The following is a 25363-nucleotide window of genomic DNA, read 5'->3' as shown; positions in this document are numbered from 1 at the left end:
CTCTCTCTCTCTCTCTCTCTCTCTCTCTCTCTCTCTCTCTCTCTCTCCCTCTCTCTCTCTGTGTCCTTCAGTTTCTTCATCTGTAAAATGTGGACAACAATAGTGACTACTTCCCAGTGTTGTTGTGAAAATAAAATGAGAAATATTTGGAAAACACTTCACAAACCTTAAAACACTATATAAATGCTAATCATCATCTTCATCATCATGAAACTTGGTGAATTCAGTGTCCTTTTCCATGGCCTTCACTACCCTGTAAGGGAAGTATTACCCTATTAGAATGTAAGCTCTTTGAGGGCAGGGAATAGCCCATTTTTGTATTTGTATGCCATACTTACACAAGGGTTTGGCACATACTAAGCACTTAGTAAATGTTTGTTGGTCAGTTGATATTGATTGGTTGTGAAAGTGGGTATGAGGGATGAGAGCACAAACTATGGTTAGGGATGAGGAAATGAAAGAGATAAAAATATTATAAACTGCTTGAAAAACCCCACACATGTCCATCATGAAGAAAAGCTACAGAAGGTTCTGGGAATGGGATACACTGAATAATACCACACACACACACACACACACACACACACACACACACAATGAAAATGACTCTGTTTTATTGGAAAGTAAAATGACTAGTTACTCATATGGGAGTCATTTCCAAGGCAGCAGTCTATGTGCAATCAAATTATCCAGTACTTAGAGCAGAGGCCAAAAGCGACTCCAGATTTCAACAAACGAGAATAAAGATGAGACTGCATGAGTCTCCAACCTGACCTGATTAAGCAACATTTTAAAATGGCCAATAGACCAAAGCAAAGATGTTGACACTTCCCATCTCCATGAGATAGAGAAGCCTAACCAATATCAAGTTCTATTGCCTCCCTGGAGGTCTCTGGGCTGAGGCTAGTGACCATTTGTTGGGGATGGCCATGGAATGTCTGGACTATGTAGCCTTTTCCAATGATGAGATTCTGTGCTTCTGGTATCAGTAGCTGAAATTCCTTCTCCCAATGCAGATCAGCAACCTCTCAGCAACTTATGTAGTATAAAGAAAGCTGACCAGCACATGAAGAGTTAAGTGACTTTCTCAGGTATATAGCTATATAACATAGATATAACATACCATGTGTGTCAGAGGTGGAATTTGAATTCAGGTCTTCATGGCTTCAAGGTCAGGTATGCATCACAATGGATAAAAATATTTGGAAAACACTTTGCAAACCCTAAAACACTATATAAATGCTCAGCATCATCATCATCATTATCATCATCACCTTGATACTTGGTGAAATATACAAGAAAAAACCCCACAACAGAGTGGATAAAAAAGCAGTAAATACCTCAGTGCTTATCTGATAGTCACAGAACACTGAGAATGATCTGGGACCTGAAGTGAACAGGAAAAGGAATGAAGAAATGAATTGGGGGAAAAAAAGCATCTGCTAGGTATTTACTAAGTACCGAACATTGTACAAAGTACTAGGGATACAAACAGAAAGGCAAGTCAACCCCTGACCAAGGAGCTCATACTCTAATGGGGGGAGACAATCCACATTAGAAGTTTCAGATGAAAAGGCCATGGAAAGGCACCATGGTCTTTAGACTGCAGCAGCAAAGAAGAGGTTACTGTATCTTCTTTAGTTTCATTTCCAGTGATCAAATCATATCTGATCCATTTGACAAGGTCAAGGACTTGGGTGGTAAGAATTTGTTCTCTGGGACTTCAGGAGTTGTGGCTGTTGAAGTGTCCACAGAAGAGGCTGCCAGATCAACTGTCCCCAGGAGTTACTTCTAAGGAGCAAGCATCAGTGTAGTGGTGGTACTCTCAATCCCAGGACCCTCAGACCTATCTTCCCATCAGATGCAGTTGGTCATTGCCTGGTGTTGATGGTAGTGAGGAAGGTGGGTCCCGTCTTCAACTGAATAGGTTGGGTATGTATGGAAAAATGAGTGGTGCCTTCAATGATCCTGAGCCACTTACTATTGCAAAAACTTGTCTTTTATTTTTTAAAAATTAATTTATTTTTAATTTTCAACATTCACTTCTATAAGATTTTGAGTTCAAATTTTCTCCTCCTTCCTCTCACCCCCCCCAAGACCACATGCAAACTGATATAGGCTATAGATTTACAATCCTATTAAAAACATTTCCACATTAGTCATGTTGTAAGGAAGGATTAGAAACAAAGGGAATAACCACGAGAAAGAAGAAACAAAAATCAGAGAAAATAATATGCTTTGATCAGCATTCACACTCCATAGTTCTTTCTCTAGATGTGGATGGCATTTTCTATCATGAGTATTTTGGAATTGTCTTAGATCCTTGCCTGGCTCAGAAGAGCTAAGTCTAACAAAGTTGGTCATAACAAATGTTGCTGTTACTGTGTACGCTGTTCTCCTGGTTCTGCTCAGCATCAGTTCATGTAAATCTTTCCAGGAAAAACTTGTCTTTTAAACTGAAATATACTCCCTAGGATTCCATGGTGCTGTCAATCAGGGAGGTACCATGATATCAGAAGAATCAAAATTGTGGGTGACTCAAAAGGCAATGACAAGATCCATGGTGCGTGTCAGCAGCCATGTGATGAATAAGGACAACTTATTTATGATAACATTAATGACAAAGAAATATGACTGGAAAAAAGTGGTCATGTAGTGAGAGCAAGAGATAGTCACAGAAGGCCCAATGCCTGCACAAGGTCTCCAAGAATGTTTCAAAACTGCAAAAAGACCTCCAAGCTTTTGGGGTGGGTAGGTGGGGTCATTCATGGAGAGTTTATGGAAAGAAATAGACAAGAATCTCACAAGATGAGTTGTGTTGCCATACATTTAGGGAGGATATTGTCTTGCCAGTGAGATTGAAATATCAGAGGACACTATTTATATTATAATAATGTCCTTCTAGACTACTGGCCATAAAACAAAATATATCAATGGAGAATATCAGAATGATTGTCTACATGGTCAAGAAGAATTGGAGGAACATACAGATTTGGAGCTGGAAGGGACCTTAGAGATCATTGCGTCCAAAACCCTCATCTTACAGATGAAGAAACTGAGGCATAGAGAGGTTGAGTGACTTGTTAAGAGGATACACCTATTAAGTGTCAGAGGCAGGATTTGAACTTAGGTATTCCTTCATCTACCATGCCACTTAGCTGCCAACCTGAACTATACTCCTTCCAAATAAATTCTAATAGATGGGAAAGATAATTTCATATATTCTGTGGGCCAAGAGCCTATTTTGGTATTTTCTTCAAAACTCAAGAGGAAACCTGCAGCCAAGCATATTGGAACAAATGGCTGCCTCCAGGAAAAGTAGATCACTTGTTACTCAACACATCAAAAGGGATATTCCTAACAAGATCTGTGGCTTGTTTCCTAGAAGAAATTCCATTTGAGAACGATATCTTGCATATATTTTTGTACCGGTAATGCAACTGATGTCAAGCTAACTTTACAGCCCGTATGTCATTGGCACCAACTTAAAAGCCACTTCAAATTTTCTTCATGGCCGTGAAGACACTTTGCTTGGGTTTTCCCTAGCTTGGTGGCCCGGCTAGGTGGCTGTAGGGTTGTAAGCTGCTTATAGTGGGTTGGCAGAGAGCCCACTTACATAATGGGCCTTAATGTGGCAGATAATTATGTTTCCCTGAGGCTGTTAGCAAAGCAGGTGTTAGGTTTTCACATTGATAAAAGTTGTAGGTGATTGTTATTCAACAAAGAACTAGGAAGGGAGGCAGGACATTGGGCAAGGGAGTAGTTCATCAGACAGTGTTTCAAGAGTATCTTCTTCTATTTGGAGGGAGGACATATTCTTGAGGCAAAATGGGCAGAACTAGAGCCAAAATTCCAGGGAAGGTGGAGAAATGTTAGGCCAAAAAGGGTAGTGATGCAGGAGTTCCTACATGCCACCTGGGGTATAATAAGCAAATGAGTGATTTTCTTCTTCATCTGTTCAATGGTTTATAGACAAAAAGGCATCATCAGACAGAAATCTGTCTTGAGAGGTGTATTTGTGTCTGAGGGAAAGGGCTTGCCATATTTATTGGGCATTGAAATTCTTCACAACTTGACTCCAACTAACCTTTTCATCCTTATTTTAAGTTATTTCCCTTTACACAAACCAACCATACTGGTCCTCTTGATGTTTCTCATTCAAAACATTCCCTATTCTGGACCTTTCCATCCTGGGATGTACTCCCTCTTCAACTCTGAGCCTCCAATGCCCTAGCTTTCTTCAAGACTCAGATCAAATGACACGTAATAATTTTATGTCTCCTTCCCCCTACTCTCTGCTACTCTCCTGCTCCCCCACCACATTACACCTATATTGGATATATAGTTATATAATCATATAGAATATTTACATATATTATATGTAACATATTTCTATATAATTACATATTACATATGTAACACATGTTTAGATAGTACATATTAATATATTCAAAATATTTAAATACATGTTTATATATTTAAACCATATTAATATATTTGAAATATATAAACATATATGTTTATATAGTTAAAACATATAAACACATGTGTTTATATATAATATATGTGACATATACACATATCACACACATATATGTAATATGCTGTCTCTCTGGATAGAATGCAAGCTTCTTGAGCACAGGGTCTATTTGCTTTTTGTCTTTGTATGTTCCTCTGTTTATAATAAATTAATATATTTGTTTATATCATTAAAACATAAACATGTATGATTATATATTACATGTGTTTATATATTATATATCACATATATGATATGTACACACATATATCACATATATATGTAAATACACTGTTTCTCTGGATAGAATGCAAGCTTTTTGAGGTCAGGGTCTGTTTGCTTTTTGTCTGTATCCCCACTGTTGGACAAACAGTATCAGCTTAATAAATACTTATTAACCTGAGTGATTGTTTGGTTTTGGGTGTATTCACATGGAGTCGATCACCCTAGTGTTATAATTTCCATGGAGGGGATCTTCCAGGGGACAGTACGAACTCAAGGAAGGAATGTATCCAAGGATGGAGGTTTGGAAGGCAATTAATATAGGTACTTCACTCAAAGGGGGATTAAGTAGGGATGGTGAAGTCTATGTCATGGACAGGTCCTTTTATTGGAGTTATTACCTTGGAAAGTGGTGAGAGAGACACAGAGAGAGAGAGAGAGAGAGAGAGAGAGAGAGACAGAGAGAGAGAGAGAGAGAGAGAGACAGAGACAGAGACAGAGACAGAGAGAGAGAGACACAGAGAGACAGAGAGAGAAAAGGAGAGAGGAGGACAGGGAATTGGGTTAATTTGTGACCCTAGGGAGAAGAGTGGTCAGTATTATGTACTTTGTCTATTTTCAGATAAGGGCTACTTGAAGGAAAGGCAAACTGGTTGACCTCTGATGGAATTAGGAGGTTCTTGGACTTTGAGAAAGTGGTGGTCAAGATAAAGAAGGGTCATCCCAAGAGTAGAGCTGGTTCTAGAACACCAAAATGAAGCCTGGACAATTTAGTTCAACTGACTGGACAATTTCATTTAGTTCAACTGACTGAACTAATACACATGTACACACACACACACACACACACACACACACACACACACACACACTTGAAACCAAAACACAGATCCAAATGACAGTTGCCTGACTGAATTCAGCCTTTTAAATGAGCTGGATCACTCAATTTTTCAGACTTAATGGTTCCTCGTATGGTGAATATTACATCAGTGATCTGAAACAGGGCAAACCATCTCCTGACTGAGTTTTTTCTCTGGCTGCCTCCCATGCCTAGAATGGTCTGTCTCCTCATCTCTACCCACTGGCTTCCTTCAAGTCCCAGCTAAAATTCCACCTCCTCCAAGAAGCCTTTCCCAATCCCTCTATTATCTACTGTTCTCCCTTTGTTGATTATTGACATTTTAGCATGTTTGCACATATTTGTTTTCATGTTGTATCTTCCATTAGACTGAGAGTACCTTGAGAACAGGGAATGTCTTCTGCCTTTCTTTGTATTTCTAGTGCTTAGCACAGTGTATGGTACATAGTAGGAGCTGAGTAAATATTTCTTGACTGACTGACTGATAAAACGATCACATAAAGGATCTTCTACTTGAGGATGATATATTGATTGGTGAGAACAAAGCATACCAGGGAATGAATAAAAACAATAGCAGTAAAATGTCTGGGAAAATAAACAAAACAACAGTAGTAAAATCTTTGGGGGAAAAAAGAGGGATTTTTTTTTGTGCAAAAAATAATCAGGTTGATAAAAAAAATTACATAGACCTAACCACAGCAAGAGTAGATAGCCATTTGAGGACTTTAAAAGTATTTTTCTTTCCAAACATTTCTCCCTCATCACAGTGTCATTTCCTACTTTCAGGAAGTCCTCAACATTTTCCAAAGGAAATCTGCAGTTAATATGCTTTGTAATTGGCTTCATATACATTATCTAAAAGGCATTATATCCAGATTATCTAACTCAATAGGCTAGTTTTTAATGAGGAATTCATCTAACACTCATCATAATTCATCAAACCTGAGAGCAATGATTGGAGGGGATGAGAAACTGTGGATACCTAAGTTTTGATTGGTGGAGGAAATAGACAAAGTCCAGAAGGCAGCCTGTAAGGGGACAAGATGATGATCAGGGTTCTGAGTGGTAACAGGGATTGTCCAAAGAAGTAATGGAGGGGAAATGGAGACAAACTTTGACTATTTTACATCTTTGCCTAGGGAAACAGCCTCATCATCTCCCTAAGTCCACTTATCTATCTCTCATCTTTGCAGTAATGACTTTTAGATCCACATTCTTTCTTACCTGTGAGCATGATTCAAGGCAAGGTCGGGTTTTCTCATCCGTAGGTAACAGGTGACAAGCTTTGTCTCAATAAAACTAGCAACACTTGAAATATCTTCAGCAGATGCTTCAAAAGGTTTTCCCAGAGCTGCTCCTTTACTGCAAAGCTAAAAAAGTAATGAAATCAAAAGATCTTTCAATTTTCTATCATCAGGTTTTTAAAAATTTATATTTTGAAAAAAGGCAAAAATATAAATACATCCATTCCTACTGAACAGGGCAAGTAAAATGCTAATATTTTGTCTGTATAAAAACTGAATAAAACTATTCACATTCACTTATATGATCATAATATACGGCACATGACACTCCTTATTGTCAGATGTTTCCTGTACAACTTGTTTTTTTTATATGTCTGATAGATTTAAAAGCATCCCCGTTTACTAAAAATGCCAGTTTAAAAAAATGAAACATACAATAAGTAAAGATCTTATCAGAAAATTGGGAATAAATCATTTTTAAAGGCCAGCACTTTTATGGAAACTTAGCTGTACAATGATCTAACATGCTATTGAGTTTGATTTAGTACAAGAAGGGGTATTGCAAGTAAACTCATAGGAACCATTAACATGATCAGTGATTAATTTCAGACTGAATCATATTCATGAGGAAGACATTGACAGAAGAAAAAAAATGAAACCTTATTAGAATTGGTGAGCAGAGGCTATAGTGTCAGAAATTTATTGCTGGGATATCTGGAACCATTAATAAAAATTCCAGGAAGTCCAGTGGCTGCTGAGCAGGATATGTACATTTAAGAGGAAGGAGGTGATTCCATCTTCTGGGAAAACTGATGCCCAAGATTCTTCTCAATGAGGAAACACAGGCAGGCCAGGGAGCCTCTGTCAAACATAGGTCCCCACCTCCCCTTTCACAGGGTAATTTCCTGAAAGCCAAGGCTGATCCAGGGAGCAAGAATCCTGGTCTTTCCTCTTGGAACACTTGCTCCTGTACTTTGCCTCTGTTAGGTCCTTTTTCCCCATCACAAGCTATCACAACTCATCACAAGCCATCACAACTCATCACAAGCCATCACAACTCATCACAAGCCATCACAACTCATTCCAACTCACACATCTTCTCCCAGGGGAACCTATTTGAATTCAAGCTGGGAGCACTACGAAGTTCAGAAAAGAACGCTTCATTTCAAATCCTTCTTGCACACCATATGTGGTGGAAACTCCAGGCATTTCCGTTTATTAATTATCAAGAATGTTTAGGCCTTCTAGTCATGCTACTATTCTTGATAATTTTTTAAAAAAAAACCTTAATTTGTTTATTCAGGCAAAAATTCGGATCTGTTTCTAAGATTTAGGAAAATAGGGTCTTAGAGGTAGAGACTTTTATTGATCCTCTACTTTTTATGGATAAGGAAAATGGGGTCCAGAGAGGTTAATAAGTTCATAGATTCAAAACTAGATGGAATCCAGCCCACTCATTTATAGATGAAGAAACTGAGGTACAGAGAGGTTAACTGACTTGCTTGGCATCACAGAGATGGCATCTGAGGTAGAGTTTGAACCCAGGTATTCCAGAGAGTAGGGACAAGTTTTTTCCCTATCACCAGCACTTTGCGTAGGATCTGGTACCCAGAAGGTTCTTAATAAATGCTAGCTGCCTGCCTACTGACTTACTCCAGTATAAGGTCACTCATTTACTAAGTGGCTGAGCAGTTAATCTGACCTGAGGTCTTTTTATTCCAAGTCTAGGGCACCCAGGGGTGTGCCGGAGCTAGCTCAAATCAGCTTTTGAGAGTCTATTCTTAAATGTTTAGCAAGTGCATTTAAATCTTGGAAGTCGGCAAGTGCTACAAATCGGGACTTTATTTGTTTTGTTAAATTTCCAGACTTAAGAAAAATGATGGAGAAAATATTAATGATGAAGACTAAACTTAAAAGTATGTTATGCATAGATTTTTTTCCTGTGGACAGCTGTTTATTAAACACTTACCAGCTGCTCTCACCCTCCCCCGACAAATCTCACTGTCACATTTATAACCTCAATATCATTTAGAAACACATAGTCCTAAGTTCAGAAGAAAGATAGCACCTGCTTGATGTCTGAGCTACTAGATTTTACCAACCAGTAAAAATGAGGTTTGCTGTGGAAAGCAGGGCCACAGCTATTGATTCTCATGCCCAGCACTTCCTTCAGGAATTTCTCAGAAGAATGATCAGGAGTCAGTTTTTAACCATCACATATAGAAAATGCTGGATAAATGTTTGTTGAATTTAATTTTCATTAATTTATTTAATAAACTTAGCAACTTATTGTGAAAATCAAACAGTTCTCTCTCTGCCTCTGTCTCTGTCTCTGTCTGTCTCTCTCTCTCTCTCTCTCTCACACACACACACACACACACACACACACATTCTGACTTCCAAAATGGATATAAAGCAGCTTACAAAAATGAAACAATTCCTTGCGGAGAATTAGGATAATTAAGAAATCAAAGAAAAATCAGTTAAAAGGGGCAGAGAAAAAATATTAAGAAGCACTTGAAATGAGATTGTTATTATATTTAGGCAATGAATTTAGCTGAATTTCCTAAAGGTTAATTTGAAAAGTAAAGCACATTTTACATTTTCCTTCATGTTTCCTAGGGTAACCATAGCAAAAACTCAAACCAAAGCAATAAAAACAAAGAATTTCATCTGTAGAATGTAAGCTCACTGTGGACAGGGACTATTTTAATTCTTTCTTTTTCTCTCCAGTGTCCAGTACTATACCTGGCACATAAAAAGTGCTTCATAAATGCTTGCTGAATTTAACTGAATTAAATTTGCAGAGACAAACTTTCCCCAGGAAATGCATCCAAGGAGGAATTTATCATAGGAGTAATTATCTAAAAAACATGGGGTGACATCAATCAACCAATCAATCCATAAACATTTATCAAGAGCCTTTGGGTCAGCCACCGTGTGAAGCATCAGGGATACATAGTCAAGAACAAAACAATCCCTGTTCTCAATAAGCATACATTCTATCAAAAGAGACATGTACACATATAAGTATATACTAAATGAAGAAATAAAATATTTTTTTTTGTAGGAAGGAGGGAGGCAAAAAAGGGATAAAATCTTCAGCTGTAGTTTGCAAACAACAGAACTGTTATCAAGTATGTTGTGGAAATGGTATTAAGTTGCCATTCTGTGAAAACATTTCTATTTAAAGGCTGAGCTAATAATCTCTAGATATATTGCTAATTTAACACAGGAGTAGGACCTGGAGAAGCTAAACGAATGGCCAGTTAACATATCCACATGACTGTGTATGTGAAATACCAGCTTAACTGGAAATAGCTAGAATGTTATTAATTTTTGCATGAATTATTGGACATAGACCCATGTTAGTTAAAGGCAGAGCTGTTTGTGCATTAGATAGCAGGGATAACATTTATTCTGTCGTAAAAGTCTAAGAGCCTCCAGCCTGGACAAAGGGCCAGCCCACTTCCATGTGGAAATGGGCCACAAGGATACTCATAGGTTGGACCAACATTTTTCTTTCTTTTCTTTTCTTTTTTTTTTGCTTTTTTTGTGAAGCAATCTAGGTTAAATGACTTGCCCAGGGTCACACAGCTATTAAGTGTCAAATGTCTGAGTTCAGGTTTGAACTCAGGTCCTTCTGACTTCAAGGTTGGAGCTCTATCCACTGGGCCACCTAACTGCCCTCAACATTTTTCTTAAAAAAAATCAAAAGGACTCTAATATGGATAAATACTCTATTGAGACAACACAGTTTCATATAATATGAAATCAATCAATCAATTATTAAGCACCTGCTATATCTTAAGCACTGTGCGAAGTGTTGGGACTGGCAAAAGATAGTCCCTGCCTACAAGGAGCTTACAATCTAATGGGAGAGACAACATGCAAAAAATATACAAAGCAAGTTATACACAATAAATAGAAAATATTTAAAAGAGGGAAGGCATTGAAATTCAGAGGGGTTGGGGAAGGCTTCCTGAAGAAAGTGGTATTTTAGATGGGACTTATAGGAAGCCAAGGAAATCAGCAATCAGATTTGAGGACAGCATTCCAGGACAGCCAGAGAAAATACCCAGAGCTGATAATCAGTAATGAGGTATATGTACAGAATCCTAGAGGTAACTGATGGGTTGGTTGGTTTTGCTTTGTTTTCCCTCTGTTACAAGGGATTGGCCACTGAGTGGTGAGTCAGGCAGGGATCTATTAAGAAATGAAAGTGAAATAAAAAACATCAATAAAGACAATATTGACAATGCGAAAAAAATGGCACCATGACCTCTCATTGTTTCCACATGGCCTATTGTAGAATGACTGGTTCTGAGGCAAATTTAAATCTTCCCCAAAATTAGAGCTGTCCAAAAATGGATTAGGTTGACTTGGGCATTAGTGGGGTTAACCCTCAGTAAAGATCTTTAAGCAAAAGTTGGATAGCTACTTGGTGTGGATGTAAACAAGAGGGATAGTGTTTACATATGAGAGGGATTAGAAGTGTCCAAGGTCCTTTCCACCTCTGAGATGCTGTGTTTCTGTAAGTAGAAATGCATATTGATGGGCTTCTAGAATGAATGACTGGCAAAATACACTCCTGCATAGGTAAGTGAATTTACCAGCTGGAAAGGTGTATTTACTGTTGTCTGTTGGCTTGCTGGAGGATGACTCCCAAACACAACCCCGGGCTTGGGTACAGGGGCTCCTTCTATCAACAACTCAACACAGGTTCAGCTGCTTCCTCAGTGTGCTTGGAGTGTGGAGATGATGAAGTCGGGTAATCTGCAGTGAGACGGGACTTTTCTTTTTGCCTCCTCTTTCAGGAAGACATGAATTTAGCTCATTCAAGAGCCATCTCAGTTTATTTAAGTAGAAGCTAAAAAGAAGCCCTGGCTAGGATGCAGGCCCATTTTATCTTTTTTAATATTGAGATCTGATTTGTTCTAATTCCTGCTGAAGCTTTGAGCAGCTGATTTTATGGAATGGGATGCTAATACACCAGGCAATGTACAAACACCTAGGGAGGGTGCTCTTAACCCTTTTTTGTTTGTGTCAAAACTGCCCTTTGGGCAGTCCAGTGAAGCCTATGGATCCCTTCTTAGAATAATACTTTTAAATGAGTGGAAGAAATGCTAAGTTACAGTTAGAGATTAGTGAAAAATAAAGAGGCAACCCCAGGTTAAGACCTGCTGCACTAGGGGAAAGTCTCCAGGTGACTAGCTAGGGATGATTTATGGTAGGGCGTGGACAGAAGCCCTGCGTGGGGAGAAGGGGTGAAGAGGTTTTGGACCTTTGTCTACTGGAGGGACTACTTATAATGGATGAATGGATGGATGGATGGATAAATGAAAAACATTCATAAAATACTTATTATGTGCCAAACACTGGGCTAATCTGGGGATACAGATACAAAAATGAAGAAGGTGATTGAAACCATAAGGAATAGATTGACACACCAACACATCCTTTCTAGTAGCAATGGCAGTACTGATTTAAGGTTCCAGGCTTGGGATGTGTAGGTGTGTGTTGGAGGGATCGCTGAGGGTATAAATGGCCAAGGAGTCAAGTGGAGAATGGATGGAGCCTGCCTGGACACAGAGTGGGTCTAGCATCCACCAATCAGGACATTGCAGGTTTTTCAGTCTTTGTTTGAGGTTCTTCCTTCTTTAATCTTTTCCAATGATTTACTTCACGAATTTTTAGCAAGTTCCAAGTGGTTTTGGTAAGTATTTCTTTATAATATGAGCTGAGGTCTGGAATTGCTGCTATTTGGGCTTTGTAGTATTTCCACTGAAACCTTAAAGGAGCTAGGTGATACAGTGGATAGAGTATGTGTTTAGAGTCAGGAAAACCTTAGTTCAAATTCTATTTCAGGCACTTATCAGTTGTCTAACCCTGGGAAGTCAGTTGACATCTTTCAGTCTCAGGTTCCTCATTTGTAAAATTGTAAGGATTAGGTTCAGTGACCTGTAAGGTCCCTTCTAGCCTGAAATCTATGCTCCAATGACCATTTATTTTTTTTTACTCCAAATAGTAATTATTTTGGTCTAGCTCTATGAGCTTAATAGGTCAACAAGTACTTATTAAGCACTGTGCCAAGAACTGTGCTACATGCTAAGATTTTATAAAGTATCCTCTTGGTAGTTTGGCTGTTATGGCATTAAATCCCTAACTTAATTTAGGTAGCATTATCATTTTTATTATTTTGGCATGACCCAGCCATGACCACTGACTAGCCTTCAAATATTTAAGTCACGTGAAACCTGATACCTATATTGAAACACTATAGTTTGGGACATGGATGCATCCTTCCTGGACTCAATTGATGAGAAATTGATAAGCATCTCCTTAACCTAGCTAATCTCTGTTGCCCCTCTTCTCTTACCCCCAGTAAAATGTTAGAAATTGCAAAATAATAGCAGTTCACATTTATATTATGGTTTCTAGTTTACAAAGTAATTTCTTCACAACAACTATGCCATATAGTCAGGTCAAATATTATTATCTCTATTTTACAGAGGAGGCAACTGAGATGTGAAGAGGTTAATGCTTTGCTCAAAGTCACACAGTTAGTAATATTGCAAGGGCTTGAATGCAAGTTTACTAACTCCAAATCCAGTGCTCTCCCTCTCTCTCTCCCCCCTCCCTCCCTCTCTCTCTCCCCCTCCCTCCCTCTTTCCCTCCCTTCTTCTCTCTCTCTCTTCCTCCCTTTCCCTTCCATTCTTTTCCCTCCTTTAATGTCTCTCTTCCCCTTCTCACCTTTTCTCTCCACTCTCTTCTTCTTCTCTCTCTCCCTCCCTTCATCAATTTCTCTTTCTCTCTTCTCCCTCTCTCTTCTCTTTCTTTTCCTCTTTCTCCTCTTCATCTCTCTCTCTCTCTTTCTCTCTCTCTCTCTTTCTCTGCCTCGCTCTCTCCCTTTCCTCTCTTCTTCTCATGGATGCTCCTCTCTCTTTTATTCCATAACTGCCATTTCATAATAACTCCCTCTTCCCCCATAGAACCCTCCCTCATGACACCTAAGTACAGTCAAGCAAAAACAAATCAGCACATTCACACAGCCTTAATTGTTCTCAGATGTTTTCTAGATAAAATAAATCAGAACACAGCAGGGATGCAGAGTGGAAACAGTTGTACAATGAGGAACATAGATGAGGGCCAGAAAAAAGTGATAAAGAAGAAAGCCTTAGAGGAGAAGGGAATTTAGTCCTAGAATCACATCTAGCCTAACCCCCTCATCCTACAGAGAGAGAAATTGAGGCCCACAGAAGTTAAGTAAGGAGCCTGTGATTTCATGGGCACAGGAAACTTCCAGTGAGGAAATTTCCTCTGCCAATGCCTATTGGCACCTGGTCTGCAATTTAGTGTCAGAGAATTGCCTGAGGCACTGAGTTCAATGACTCATCTCTAAGCATTGGAGGTGGCACCTAGACTCAGGTGTTCCTAAATCTGGGGCCAACTTTCTATCCCCTATGTCATGGTACTTTTCTGTCTTGCACAGAGTGAAAAAAATAACCAATGCTTATTGGATTCCATTAAATTGATTGAAGTGCTGTATAAATTAAATGGGCTCTGAGAGATTCTTGATCATCTATGTGGCCTTAAGCAAATTACTCACCTCTTCACATCTCAGTTTCTTCATATGTAAAATGGCGATAACAATTCTTGACCTCTCTACTTCACAGAATTATTGTGAAGAAATCACTTTGTAAACTGTAAACCACAATATAAATGAGAACTATTACTATTTAGAAATTTCTGGCATTGTCCCAGAGTGGGACAATTAAGTTCCTCCAAGTGCCCATGAATCTCCCATCAAAGTAACTTCAACGTCAAACTCAAAATGTAATGAGTTGTGTTAGAAGACAGTGGGTTCCCTTCGATGGAAGTCTTTAAGCAGAGACTGGAACAAGCCATCAGCAGGTATGGTGTACATCAGTGATGAATCTTGAGACAGCTCTGGGATTCTGTGTCCTTCATTCAATAAACAATCTGTAAATGGGAGCTCTTTCTTCTGTTTAACAGTATTACCAAATATAGGCATCAATACATGGTTATTGATGTGATGGTGTTTGAGGAAAATAATAGCAAGAAAAGTATTTGTATTAGTTCTAGGTAAAGTGGAACCTAGATGTAATCCTTTATGTTGGAATTCAGTACAGTATGAAGGGGGTCTCTTTCTACCTGAGTCCACTTTCTCCAAGAGTTTGTGATAGAGAAGAAGAAAACCAGGTATATTCTGACATTTGGTCTAGATTGGGAAAGAACAGATTTCGAAGGGTTCGGATGATCCAATGCTCTATGATTTTTTAAGGTGAGTGAGCTCAGGAGGGATGGGAAATTGTCAAGAATTATTACTATTTTTTTTTAAAATGACATATTTTGTTTTTATATCATGTACATTTCCCAGTAAATCCCTCCCAGTTCCAAGAGTTCTCTATAACAAAGAATAAGAAAGAGGGAAAAAATGATCTGGCCAAATCAAATACCATTTGGAAAAAGTCTGACTTGACATATAGTATTCTACACTCACTATCCCCCACCTCAACAAAGAATGGAAAAAGAGATGCCTCCACCTATCTCTCCTTTGGGGCTATGTTTAGTCATTGTAATTTCACAGAATTCAGTTTCAACTGTTGTTACTTCCATACATATTGTTGTAATCATTGTAGATACTATGCTCACTTTGCGTCAGTCCATGTAAGTCTGCCCATGCCATCCCTCAATCTTACAACAGAGTAAGATTTTATTCCATTCACATACCAGTTTGTTTAGATTTGGATTTCACAATCAATGGAAATCTACCTTTTCCTGCCAGAATTTTGCTACTACAAAAATCACTGCTATCAATACTTTGGTGCATATAGATCCCCCCTTTTAACCAATAATGGAATTCTGAAGACAATAAGGAAACAAATCCTACGAGGAGGAAAAACCAAGAGATGCCTAAAATACTTATGTATATGAACAGAGAACTCATCAAACAGTTTAGATTTAAAAAATATGTGTACCAAAGGTAAGGGCAGCTAGGTGGTGCAGGGGATAGAGTGCTGGGCCCGGAGTCAGGAAGACTCAACTTTGTGAGTTCAAATCTGATGTCAGATACTTAGTAGCTGTGTGACCCTGGGAAAGTCACTTAATCCCATTTTCCTCAGTTTCCTTATCTGAAAAATGAGCTGGAGAAGGAAATGGCAAAACTCAGAGAATCCCAAATGGGGTCACAAAGAGTCAGACATGACTGAAAATGATTCAACAACAACAAAGATAGAAGCAAAATCAGGATTTGAATCCAGATCCTTTGACTCCAAATCTATCATGTTTTCCTCTGCACCACACTGCTAGAATCCTCTAAGTATCTGACATTCTTAGGTAGGTAACTCTTACTGAATCTCTTACTGATCCTAACACAAAACCTCAGCCTATCTCTTGGGGCTTAGTGTCTTTAGGGCCATCTAGGAATTGTGGGACATAGGCTGGAAGTAACCTCCAAGCTCCATTGGTCTATATACTGTGTTGTGAGGGCTACTTAAAAGCTCTGATCACCCATCACTGTAGTTAATGCTGCAATTAGATAGTCCTATCTGTTTCCCCCAAAAGGCACTTTGGGGATGCAATTATATTTAAAATCTTCTGTTGAAGAAATCCAGAGTAATAACAATGGAATTTGCTTTATTTTAATTTTTATTACTGAGTTAAAAATTTCTAAGCCTAATTAAAATAATTCTATCTTCTAAATGAAGCAAGTAACTTTGAATCTTTTGACTCCTACGCAACTCAGTGTCATATAAGCTCTCCTTGCCCAGAACTCATTTTACTGTAAGATGCTCAAGTGTCGGCAAACACCCTTCCATCAGGGACCAATGCCTCTGATGTACTCTCAGGCCTGTAAGGGAGTAAGTGCTTTGTCAGAGAGCTCCGATTGTTCATATCAGGAGTAAGTGGACCTTCAGCCTTAATAATAATAGAGGCTCTGTCTGAGCACACCTCGAGAAAGTGGAGAATAAATGAATGATCTTCCTACATTGGTAATCTCTGTAAAGCTGAGAGTTTCAAGGGCAGGAAAGGAATATAAATGACCAATCTCATCTCATGGAAGAGAAAACTCCCTACATATGAACTGCAGCCCAGTAGTGAAAGAGAACCCTAGTTTTTTTAAACATCCTGTGAAACTGTGTCAACTGACAAACTGGAGACTGGATGGAATCAATATTTGTAGGCTTGTAGATCAAGCTTGGTGAAAGAAAGGAAGTTTTTGGCTGATTTTCTAATATATCACATGATTTCTTGACCTGAGTGTTTCAAGAACAAATGTGATTTTGAATTAGAGCAAAAATAGATGACAAAATGCAGATCTAGGTGTGATGTGGTCACCAAGAAAGCTAATGTCATCTTAGGCTGAATTAAGAGAGGAATAGCATCCAGGAATAAGGAAGCAACAGTATTCCTGTTGTACTGCACCCTGGTTATATCACACACACAGTGCTTTGTTAAGTTCTGGGAACCACATTCTAGGAACATTATTGATAAGATGGAGAATAGGCAGGAAAAGGACAATTAGGAGTTGAAGGGTTAATGTATAAGATCTTCCCTATCCACAGCCCAAGCTAAGGGATAAGGAACTTCTCTAACGTATTGTTCTGGGATTTGTCCTTAAAAAACAGGTCTTGAGGTAAACATCCTGGGACTTGGCCAGTTCCTGGGTATTGACCCAAGACATTTTTTGACATAACAAAGTTTGTTCTTGAGGTTGGAGAGTTTTGGCCAAAACTCTCAGGTCTTTAGGATTAATCATATTCCCTGGCTCCCTGTCTTCTTTGTGTAAGGATGATAAAAAGGGTCTTTCTTGGGAAAGAGATTTTGGGGGTCTCCTGTGGAGAGGACGCTCTGCCATAGGTACTTTCCCAACCGAGACCCTGACGGCTGTGATACAGGACTCCCCCAGACAGAGGTTCAGGAGTTGGTGCTTCCTCAGATTGGTGATGTATTTCTTCTTCTTTATCTCTCTATCTTTCTATTAATAGTCTTTGCTTCTAAGATTGTATAATCATATGTAATCACATTTATGTGCATGTATGTTTATGATTATTATCATTATTAAATAACGTATAAGCTAGGAAAAGTGTGAACGTGTCTTGGTGGGTACAGATTTGAAACCATGAAACAAATTCTAAGTGCTGCGCAGCCCGTAACACCTTACTGTTACAGGAGTTCATGCCAGCTGATGGTCACTTGAAGAAACTGGAGATATCAAGCTGGAGAAGAGGACATGAGGCAGTGGAGGACACAATGGCTGTCTCCAAATATTTGAAGGATTCTCCTTTGGAAGAAGGATAAGACTTCTTCTGCTTGGCCCCAGAGACCACAACAAGGAGCAATTGTGGAAAGATTCAATTCAATTCAACAAATTTTTATTAAGCTTCTACCATGCGCTCCTACTAGGAGCAATGGTGGAGCGGTTCTATTCAACAAGTATTTATCAAGCTTCTACTATGTGCTCCTACTAGGAGCAAAACTAGAGGTGTTCAGTTCAACAAAAACTTATTAATCTCTTCCTGTGTGTTCCTACTAGGAATAATGGTGGAGGGGTTTAATTAAAAAAATATTTATTAAGCCCCTACTGTGTTTATTAAGGTGAGGAGAGCTTTATTATGCTGGATGTATCTTTATGAGATGCCACTGAATTGCATGACAGTCAAAGTACTCAAAGTTACTTATTTCATTTAGAAGACATAATTAGCTCCTACTGTGTAAGGCATTGGGGATAAAAAAGAAAGACAAAGAAACCTAAATAGTCCCTTCCTTTAGGGAGTTAATTCTAATGCAGGGGTGTGTGTGTGTGTGTGTGTGTGTGTGTGTGTGTGTTTGTGTGTGTGTGTGTGTGTGTGTGTGAAGTAGATGGCAGGAATGTAACAGAGGGTCAGAGATACAAGGATTAAGTCTTGGTGTAAGAATAAACATCCTACAAAGTGTGTTTCCTAGGATCCTATTCGAGACCCAATCTCTTGAGGTCTTTAAACAGAGAACGGATGACCACATTGCGTATGTCTCAGGGGGGATTCTTTTTTTTCACTTATGTGTTCTAAATGGCTGCTGAGTGTCTTTGAATTCTGAAATTGTGTGATTTTATGATTCGGACAAAGGCGTGTCTCAACAGAGGCCACATCTGGTATAGATACCATTCTACTACAAGGTAGTGCACACCCATAAAGCAAACATCAGTCAACTCTACTCTCCAGCATACTGATCATGGTAAAAGTCCAAAAAGTGTGCCATATTAAAGTCTCCAATCAAACCCTATAAAAAGGACTATACAATTTAATTAATTTCAATAAATATTATTTAGCAGATCTTAAAACTCTATGTAAATATTGGTTATTATTAAACACTGATACAAGCTTAACTTACTATACTAGGGAATGGGGATATAAAGACAGAAATGAGACCCCCTCTGACCTCAAGGTCCCATAGTAGTAACACAGCTACATGCAACATGACCAGCTAATGGAAAGCCTATATACCAGTCTCTTAAACTGATAAGATACAAATGGAGAAATAGGCATATCAACAGAATAACATCAAAAAAAGTAATTCTGTGCATAGCCCCTCAGTGTCTACCACTTGAAGGTGATGTAATATGAGAAGGCATTGAAATATTTCTTTCTTCTATAGTGGAAATACCTTCCCCAAACTGATATCCTTCATCTATATAGTTTCTTGCCAAATGAGATGTAAATTAACCTCAAGAAATGTTTGTTAAATATCTGCTCTATAAAGCAATATAGTCCAATATTACATTATATTATATTAGATTACTTTATATTACATAACATTACATTACATTATATTATATTACACTATATTATATTATATTACGTTATATTGTTATATTATGCTATATTATATTATGTTATTATATCTATAGTCCAATCCCACAAGCATTTATTAAGTACTTTATTAAATTATTAATAAGTTAATTAAGTTTGTTAAGTCTTTTATTAAAGACCACTCACAAGGCACTGTGCTAGGAGCAAGAGACATAAAGACAAATCTTGAACCTGGTTCCACCCTCAAGATGCTTATATTCTACTTGGAAGGTGGGGTGGGATACAATATGTAAACAGATAAAGATACACAGGATAATTTAGATAGTGAGAAAATACTAGTGACTAGGAGGATCAGGAAAGACTTTCTGGTGGAGGTGTCACTGACAGTAAAGAAGCTCCATAGCTATCTTAGTGATGTCAAGAGGGCTTGGGGAAGGCTTCCAGCATGTTGAGTCATCCACCTCCCCCCCCACCTCCCTGCCATAGCTAAGTGATGGGAGAACACGGATAAGCATCACACAGGATGGGAAGGTACGAGTGGATCTTTCTCTGCCTCATTGGAGAAACAAGCATTTATAGAGTACCTACTATGAGTCAAGCAAGATGTTAAGCACTATATAAATATCTCATTTGATCATTTGAGAAAATGCCACGTTGATGAGGCCACAAATCTGTAGTTTTGGAGTCTAGAGGGACATACAGAGATTTTAGGGGGAGAAATCACAGAAGCAAACACAAAAGGGTAGCCTGATTTTGGACAGTATGCAAGTGCCCAGTTGGGTTCTTGTCATGGTTTTACACTCCCTAATAGAACAGACAGAGGTTGGAAAAGAATCTGAATTTAAAAGAAAAAACACATGATAAGAAGAAGCTAATTTGATTATTCCAGCCAGAAGGTAGAGTTATTCTTTGTGTGAACTGTACATCAATTTCAAGAACACTGCTTAATGAGAAATACAAATAAGCCTATTTCATGGTGGTGTAATTTGTCCTGGCAGAAAGTGAAGCCTTAGGAACAGAATTTCAATAGTCATTTTGCTTCATAAATTAGAATTTTCATAAACAAATAGATGTATTATGGGAAACTACTTTGTCAGCTCACCTTCTTCATAAGCCCTTCATAACCTAGCCCCATCCTCCTACCTTTCCAGTCTTCTTACACCTTTCATCCTGCTACCATATAGTGTTTCATCCAGTGACACTGGTCTCCTGGCCGTTCCCATCTCTCAGCTCCAGGCATTCTCTCTAGCTGTCGCTTATGCCTGGAATGCTCTCCCCTCTCTTCTGATTACTGACCCCTCTAGCTTCTTTTAAGTCCCAACTAAATCCCATCTTCTACAGGAAGCCTTCTCCAACCTTTCTTAGTTCTATTACTTCCCTCTGTTAATTATTTCCTATTTGTCCTGTATATAGCTTGCTTTGTATATATGTGCTGTGTGAATGTTGTCTCCCCCCCATTACATTGTAAGCTCCGTGAGGGCGGGGACTATCTTTTGCCTTTCTTTGTATCCTAAGTGCTGAGCACAGTACCTGGCACACAGTAGGCACTTTATTAATAAATATTTATTGAATTGAATTGTTCTTAAAAACTGAAAACCATCCTACCTTGCCATTACAGCAGGGTTAAATGTTCCTGTGGTTAAAATTGGAAAGGCCCTTAGAGATCATCAAGTTGAACTTCCTTATTTTACAGATGTGGAAACTGAGGACCAAAGAGTTTAATGACTGTCTAAGTTCACGCAGGTAGTAAGTGGCAGGGCTGGAACTGGAACTCAGGTCCTCTGAGTCCAAATCTAGCAGTCTTTCCACTGGCCTTAACATCAGGAAACTCCAGGTTCAAGTCCTAGACCTAACACTTGCCGGCTGACGGGTCCTAGGAAAAGTGACCTTACCTCTCTGAGCTTGTTTCCTCATCTGCAGATTGGGGATGATAATCTCTATGGTACCTGCCTTCAAAAGGCTGTCGCGAGGCTCAAATTAGATGACATACATGCATCACTTTGCCAGCTTGGGAGCACCACAAAAGTGTTGATTGTGGTCATTATTTTTCACTTGAGGAACTCAAAGTATCATGAAATAGCTTTATGCACCCTGCTTTTGAAAAGTTGCCAAACAAATGGATTTTATAGGTTACTTTGAGCTACAGACTAAACAGCTGCAGAAAAAGCAGCCAAGGAGAATCAGACACTAGCTCGCATTTCCAATAGTCTCCTTGAATCATTGCTGTGAGGTTTTTGTTATCCCCACTTCAAAGATGAGCAAACTGAGTCTGAGAGATATTAACAAGGTAACTTGTTAATATCAGAGTCCTGTGCCCTGCAAGCATCTGAACCAGGTTTCACTCCCAATTCTTCTGATTTAAAGTCTAGGGCCCTTCCATTCATTCTAAAGGGAATAAACACCACACAAATAATTCTTGAGGAGCAATGTGGTACAATGAAAAGGGTATTAGTCCTGGATTCAGAGCCCTGGGGTCTAATTTCACCTTTGATAGTTACTATCTGTATGAGGTTGGACAGGTAACAAATTGTCTGGTTAAACAGATAAATAGATACATTAGAGGGGTGTGTATGTGGGGTGCAGAGTAGCTAGGTGGCACCATAGTGCATAGAGTGCCAGGTCTGGAGTCAGGAAGATTCATCTTCCTGAGTTCAAATCTGGCCTCAGATGCTTCCTACTAGTGTGGTCCTGGACAAGTCACTTAACCCTGTTTGTCTCAGTTTCCTTATCTGTAAAATGAGCTGGAGAAGGAAATGGCAAACCACTCTAGTATCTTTTTCAAGAAAACCCAAATGGGGGCAGCTGGGTGGCACAGTGGATAGCGCACCAGCCCTGAAGCCAGGACAACCTGAGTTGAAATCTGGCCTCAGACCAAACATTTGACGCTTACTAGCTGTCTAACCCTGGGCAAGTCACTTAACCCCAATTGCCTAAAAATTAAAAAAAAATTAAAAAAAAAGAAAACCCCAAATGGGGTCATGAAGAGTCAGACATGACTGAAAACCAACTGAACAACAACATGTATGTGTGTGTGTGTATATATATATGTATGTGTGTATTTTCCTTGCCTGTAAAATGAGGTGGGAGCAAGGAAGTTAGATTATCTGGGCTCTTCAATTTTTTCTAGATCTATGATCCTATGAATATTATTGTCATGTGAAAAGTATGACACTTTTTCTAATAATCCCCAAGTCTATGAGAAGTGTCAGACTCACTGATGTAACTAGGCCTGAAATCCCTCATAGCAATAAGAAACCCCACAAAATAGTAGTGAAAAATTTTCTCTAGTAGTTAGAGAAACGCAAATTAAAGCAGTTTCGAGGTTCTACCACATACTCTCAGATTGGCAAAGATGGCAAATAGGAAAAATGACAATTGCTGGAGGGGCTGTGGGAAAACAGGGCACATTGATACATTGTTGGCAGAAGTGTGGATGAGTTCAACCACTCTGGAAAGCAATTCTGAATGATGCTTTAAAAGTAACTAAATGGTGTACCATTTTGACCCAACTCTACCCCTGCTAAGCCTACACCCCAAAAAGATTGAACAAAAAGGAAGGAATATTGTTTTCCTGTAAGAAATGAGTAAAAAGGTGATTTCAATGAAACATGAAAAGCTGAAGTGAGCAGAATTAGAAAAACAGTATACTTGCACATCAATATTATAAAAACAATTTGAGGACTTGTATGAACTGAAAAAGAATGAAATGAGGAAAACCAGGAGAATAACTTACACAGTACTAACACTGTTGAAACAAATAGATTTGAAAGTTGTAAGAACTCTGATCAGCACAATGACCCTCCATGATTCCAAAGTAACGATGAAGCCATCACCCACCTGACAAGAAAGTGATAGCTTTACATTGCAGAATGAGACATGTATTTTTTGGACACAACAAATGAAGGAATTTTCATTTTTGGTGAACTATGCATATTCATTACAAGTATTTTTTTTTCTAATGAGGTGGGAAATGGAAGGGAGAGAAAATAGATTTCTGTTAATTAAAAATAAAAATTAATTTTAAAAAAGGGCATGAGGGAAGCACTGAGAGACAGGTAGTCCTTCAGTTTCTTGAGAAATGACATTAGATGATCTCTGGTGGATCTCCACAGAAGGATAGTTAGGCAGAAAACCTGAATACAGAGCATGAATTAGGTTAGTAGAAGTCAGACAAAAGGGGCATATATCCTTCTGTCATTTCTCATTTTAAAAATGCCTGAAAGTGCACAGTTTTTTTTCACTAAGAAGGAAAATAGAAAGTTTGATAAATTATTCATGTTATTCAGTTTCCCAATCAAATAATTTTGTTTCCAAGTCAGATTATAATTTTTTTGTAATTTCCAGAATTTTTTGATAAGCAACTGAATGACTTTTAAAGAAAATTATTCTTCTCTCATGTCCCCTCTGTAGATTTTCACTCTCTTGTAATAATTTGATATTTGTTTCCTGTAGATCTGAAGACTTATCAGTGTTTTTATACCAAAGTCTTACAAAGATTAAAAGAATAAGCTAAGATTTTTGTTTTCTATTTTCTATCTGTAAACTAAAGTAAAATCATTAGTGTTGCAAAAATCCTGTTTCCAACACACCCCCCCCCCATCCAAGCCACCATTAGGAAGTCCTATTTTAAAGAATCACAGGATTTGAGAGATGAAAAAGACCTTCCTCAGATAGAATGTAAGTTCCTTGAGGGCATACACTGTTGAATTTTGCCTTTGTATCACTAGGTTATTGATGCCCTCACTAAGATAGATCATCCACTTTTTCTAACAACCCCCAAGTCTACGAGAAGTGTCAGACTCACTGAGGTAACTAGACCTGAAATTCCCCATAGCAATAAGAAACCCCACAAAATAATAGCGAAAAATAGAAAGTAAGAAGTTCAACATTACATTTTGCTTAGTCCTGTTACTTATTTCTTTTAAAAATGTTCTATTGATAATTTTTTTTTTTGCTTTTTACATTAGAGTTATTTCTCAAGCACCATTGCCACTCCAACAAATTCTCTCTGATAGGAAACAACCACAATGACAAAAACCCCAAAAAATAAAAAGAGAAAAACAACAACCAACCAATTAAAAGAGCATGCTGGACAGTGTATTCAACATTCTGTATCCCCATTTTTAAAGATATGGTACCATTTTTTAAAACATGATTTTCTTGCTTTTTGATGTTATCTTTTTTACTTAGTTGTAGCCAGTGTGTGTGTTGTTCTTTTTTTTTTTAAAATAACTTATTTTTTTATTACATTTTAAGTTCCAAACTGTCCCCCTCCCTCCTTTCTTACCCTGCACTAGAGAAAGCCACTATTTCACACAGATTTATAAATATATATATAAAACCATGCTATTAGTACTTCCATTTATCAGTTCTTTCTCTGGAAGTGGATAGCATCTTCATAGGTCCTTTGCAGTTGATCTAAGTATGCATAATACTCAGAATAAGTTGGTTGCTCAAAATTATTCTTTGAATGATATTGCTGTTACTGTATACAATGTTCTCTTGGTTCCTATCATTTCACTTTTTTAATATTTCATGCGAGTCTTTCTAAGTTTTTCTAAAACCAACCAGCTCATCATTTCTTACAGCACAATAATATTCCATCACAATCATATACCACAACTTGTTTGGGCATCCCCTCAATTTTCAGTTCACTGCTACCACAGAGAGAGCTGCTATAGGTTCTTTTCCCTTTTCCCTGATC

At 38.3% G+C, this 25363-nt stretch overlaps 1 protein-coding gene across 1 annotated transcript in view; it reads right to left on the bottom strand.

Annotated features, from left to right (window-relative positions):
* Nucleotides 1-25363, bottom strand: part of SPATA16 (spermatogenesis associated 16) — a 256503-nt gene that overhangs the window by 176363 nt on the left and 54777 nt on the right. The window contains exon 2 of the mRNA XM_027875661.1: nucleotides 6825-6970. Coding sequence (XP_027731462.1) covers nucleotides 6825-6970 — 146 coding nt within the window. The remainder of the gene's footprint in view (nucleotides 1-6824; nucleotides 6971-25363) is intronic.

This window comes from Vombatus ursinus, unplaced genomic scaffold (assembly GCF_900497805.2).
Source record: "Vombatus ursinus unplaced genomic scaffold, bare-nosed wombat genome assembly UNPS02014810.1, whole genome shotgun sequence".
NCBI lineage: Eukaryota > Metazoa > Chordata > Mammalia > Diprotodontia > Vombatidae > Vombatus > Vombatus ursinus.
This window is presented reverse-complemented; position numbering and strand designations above follow the sequence as displayed.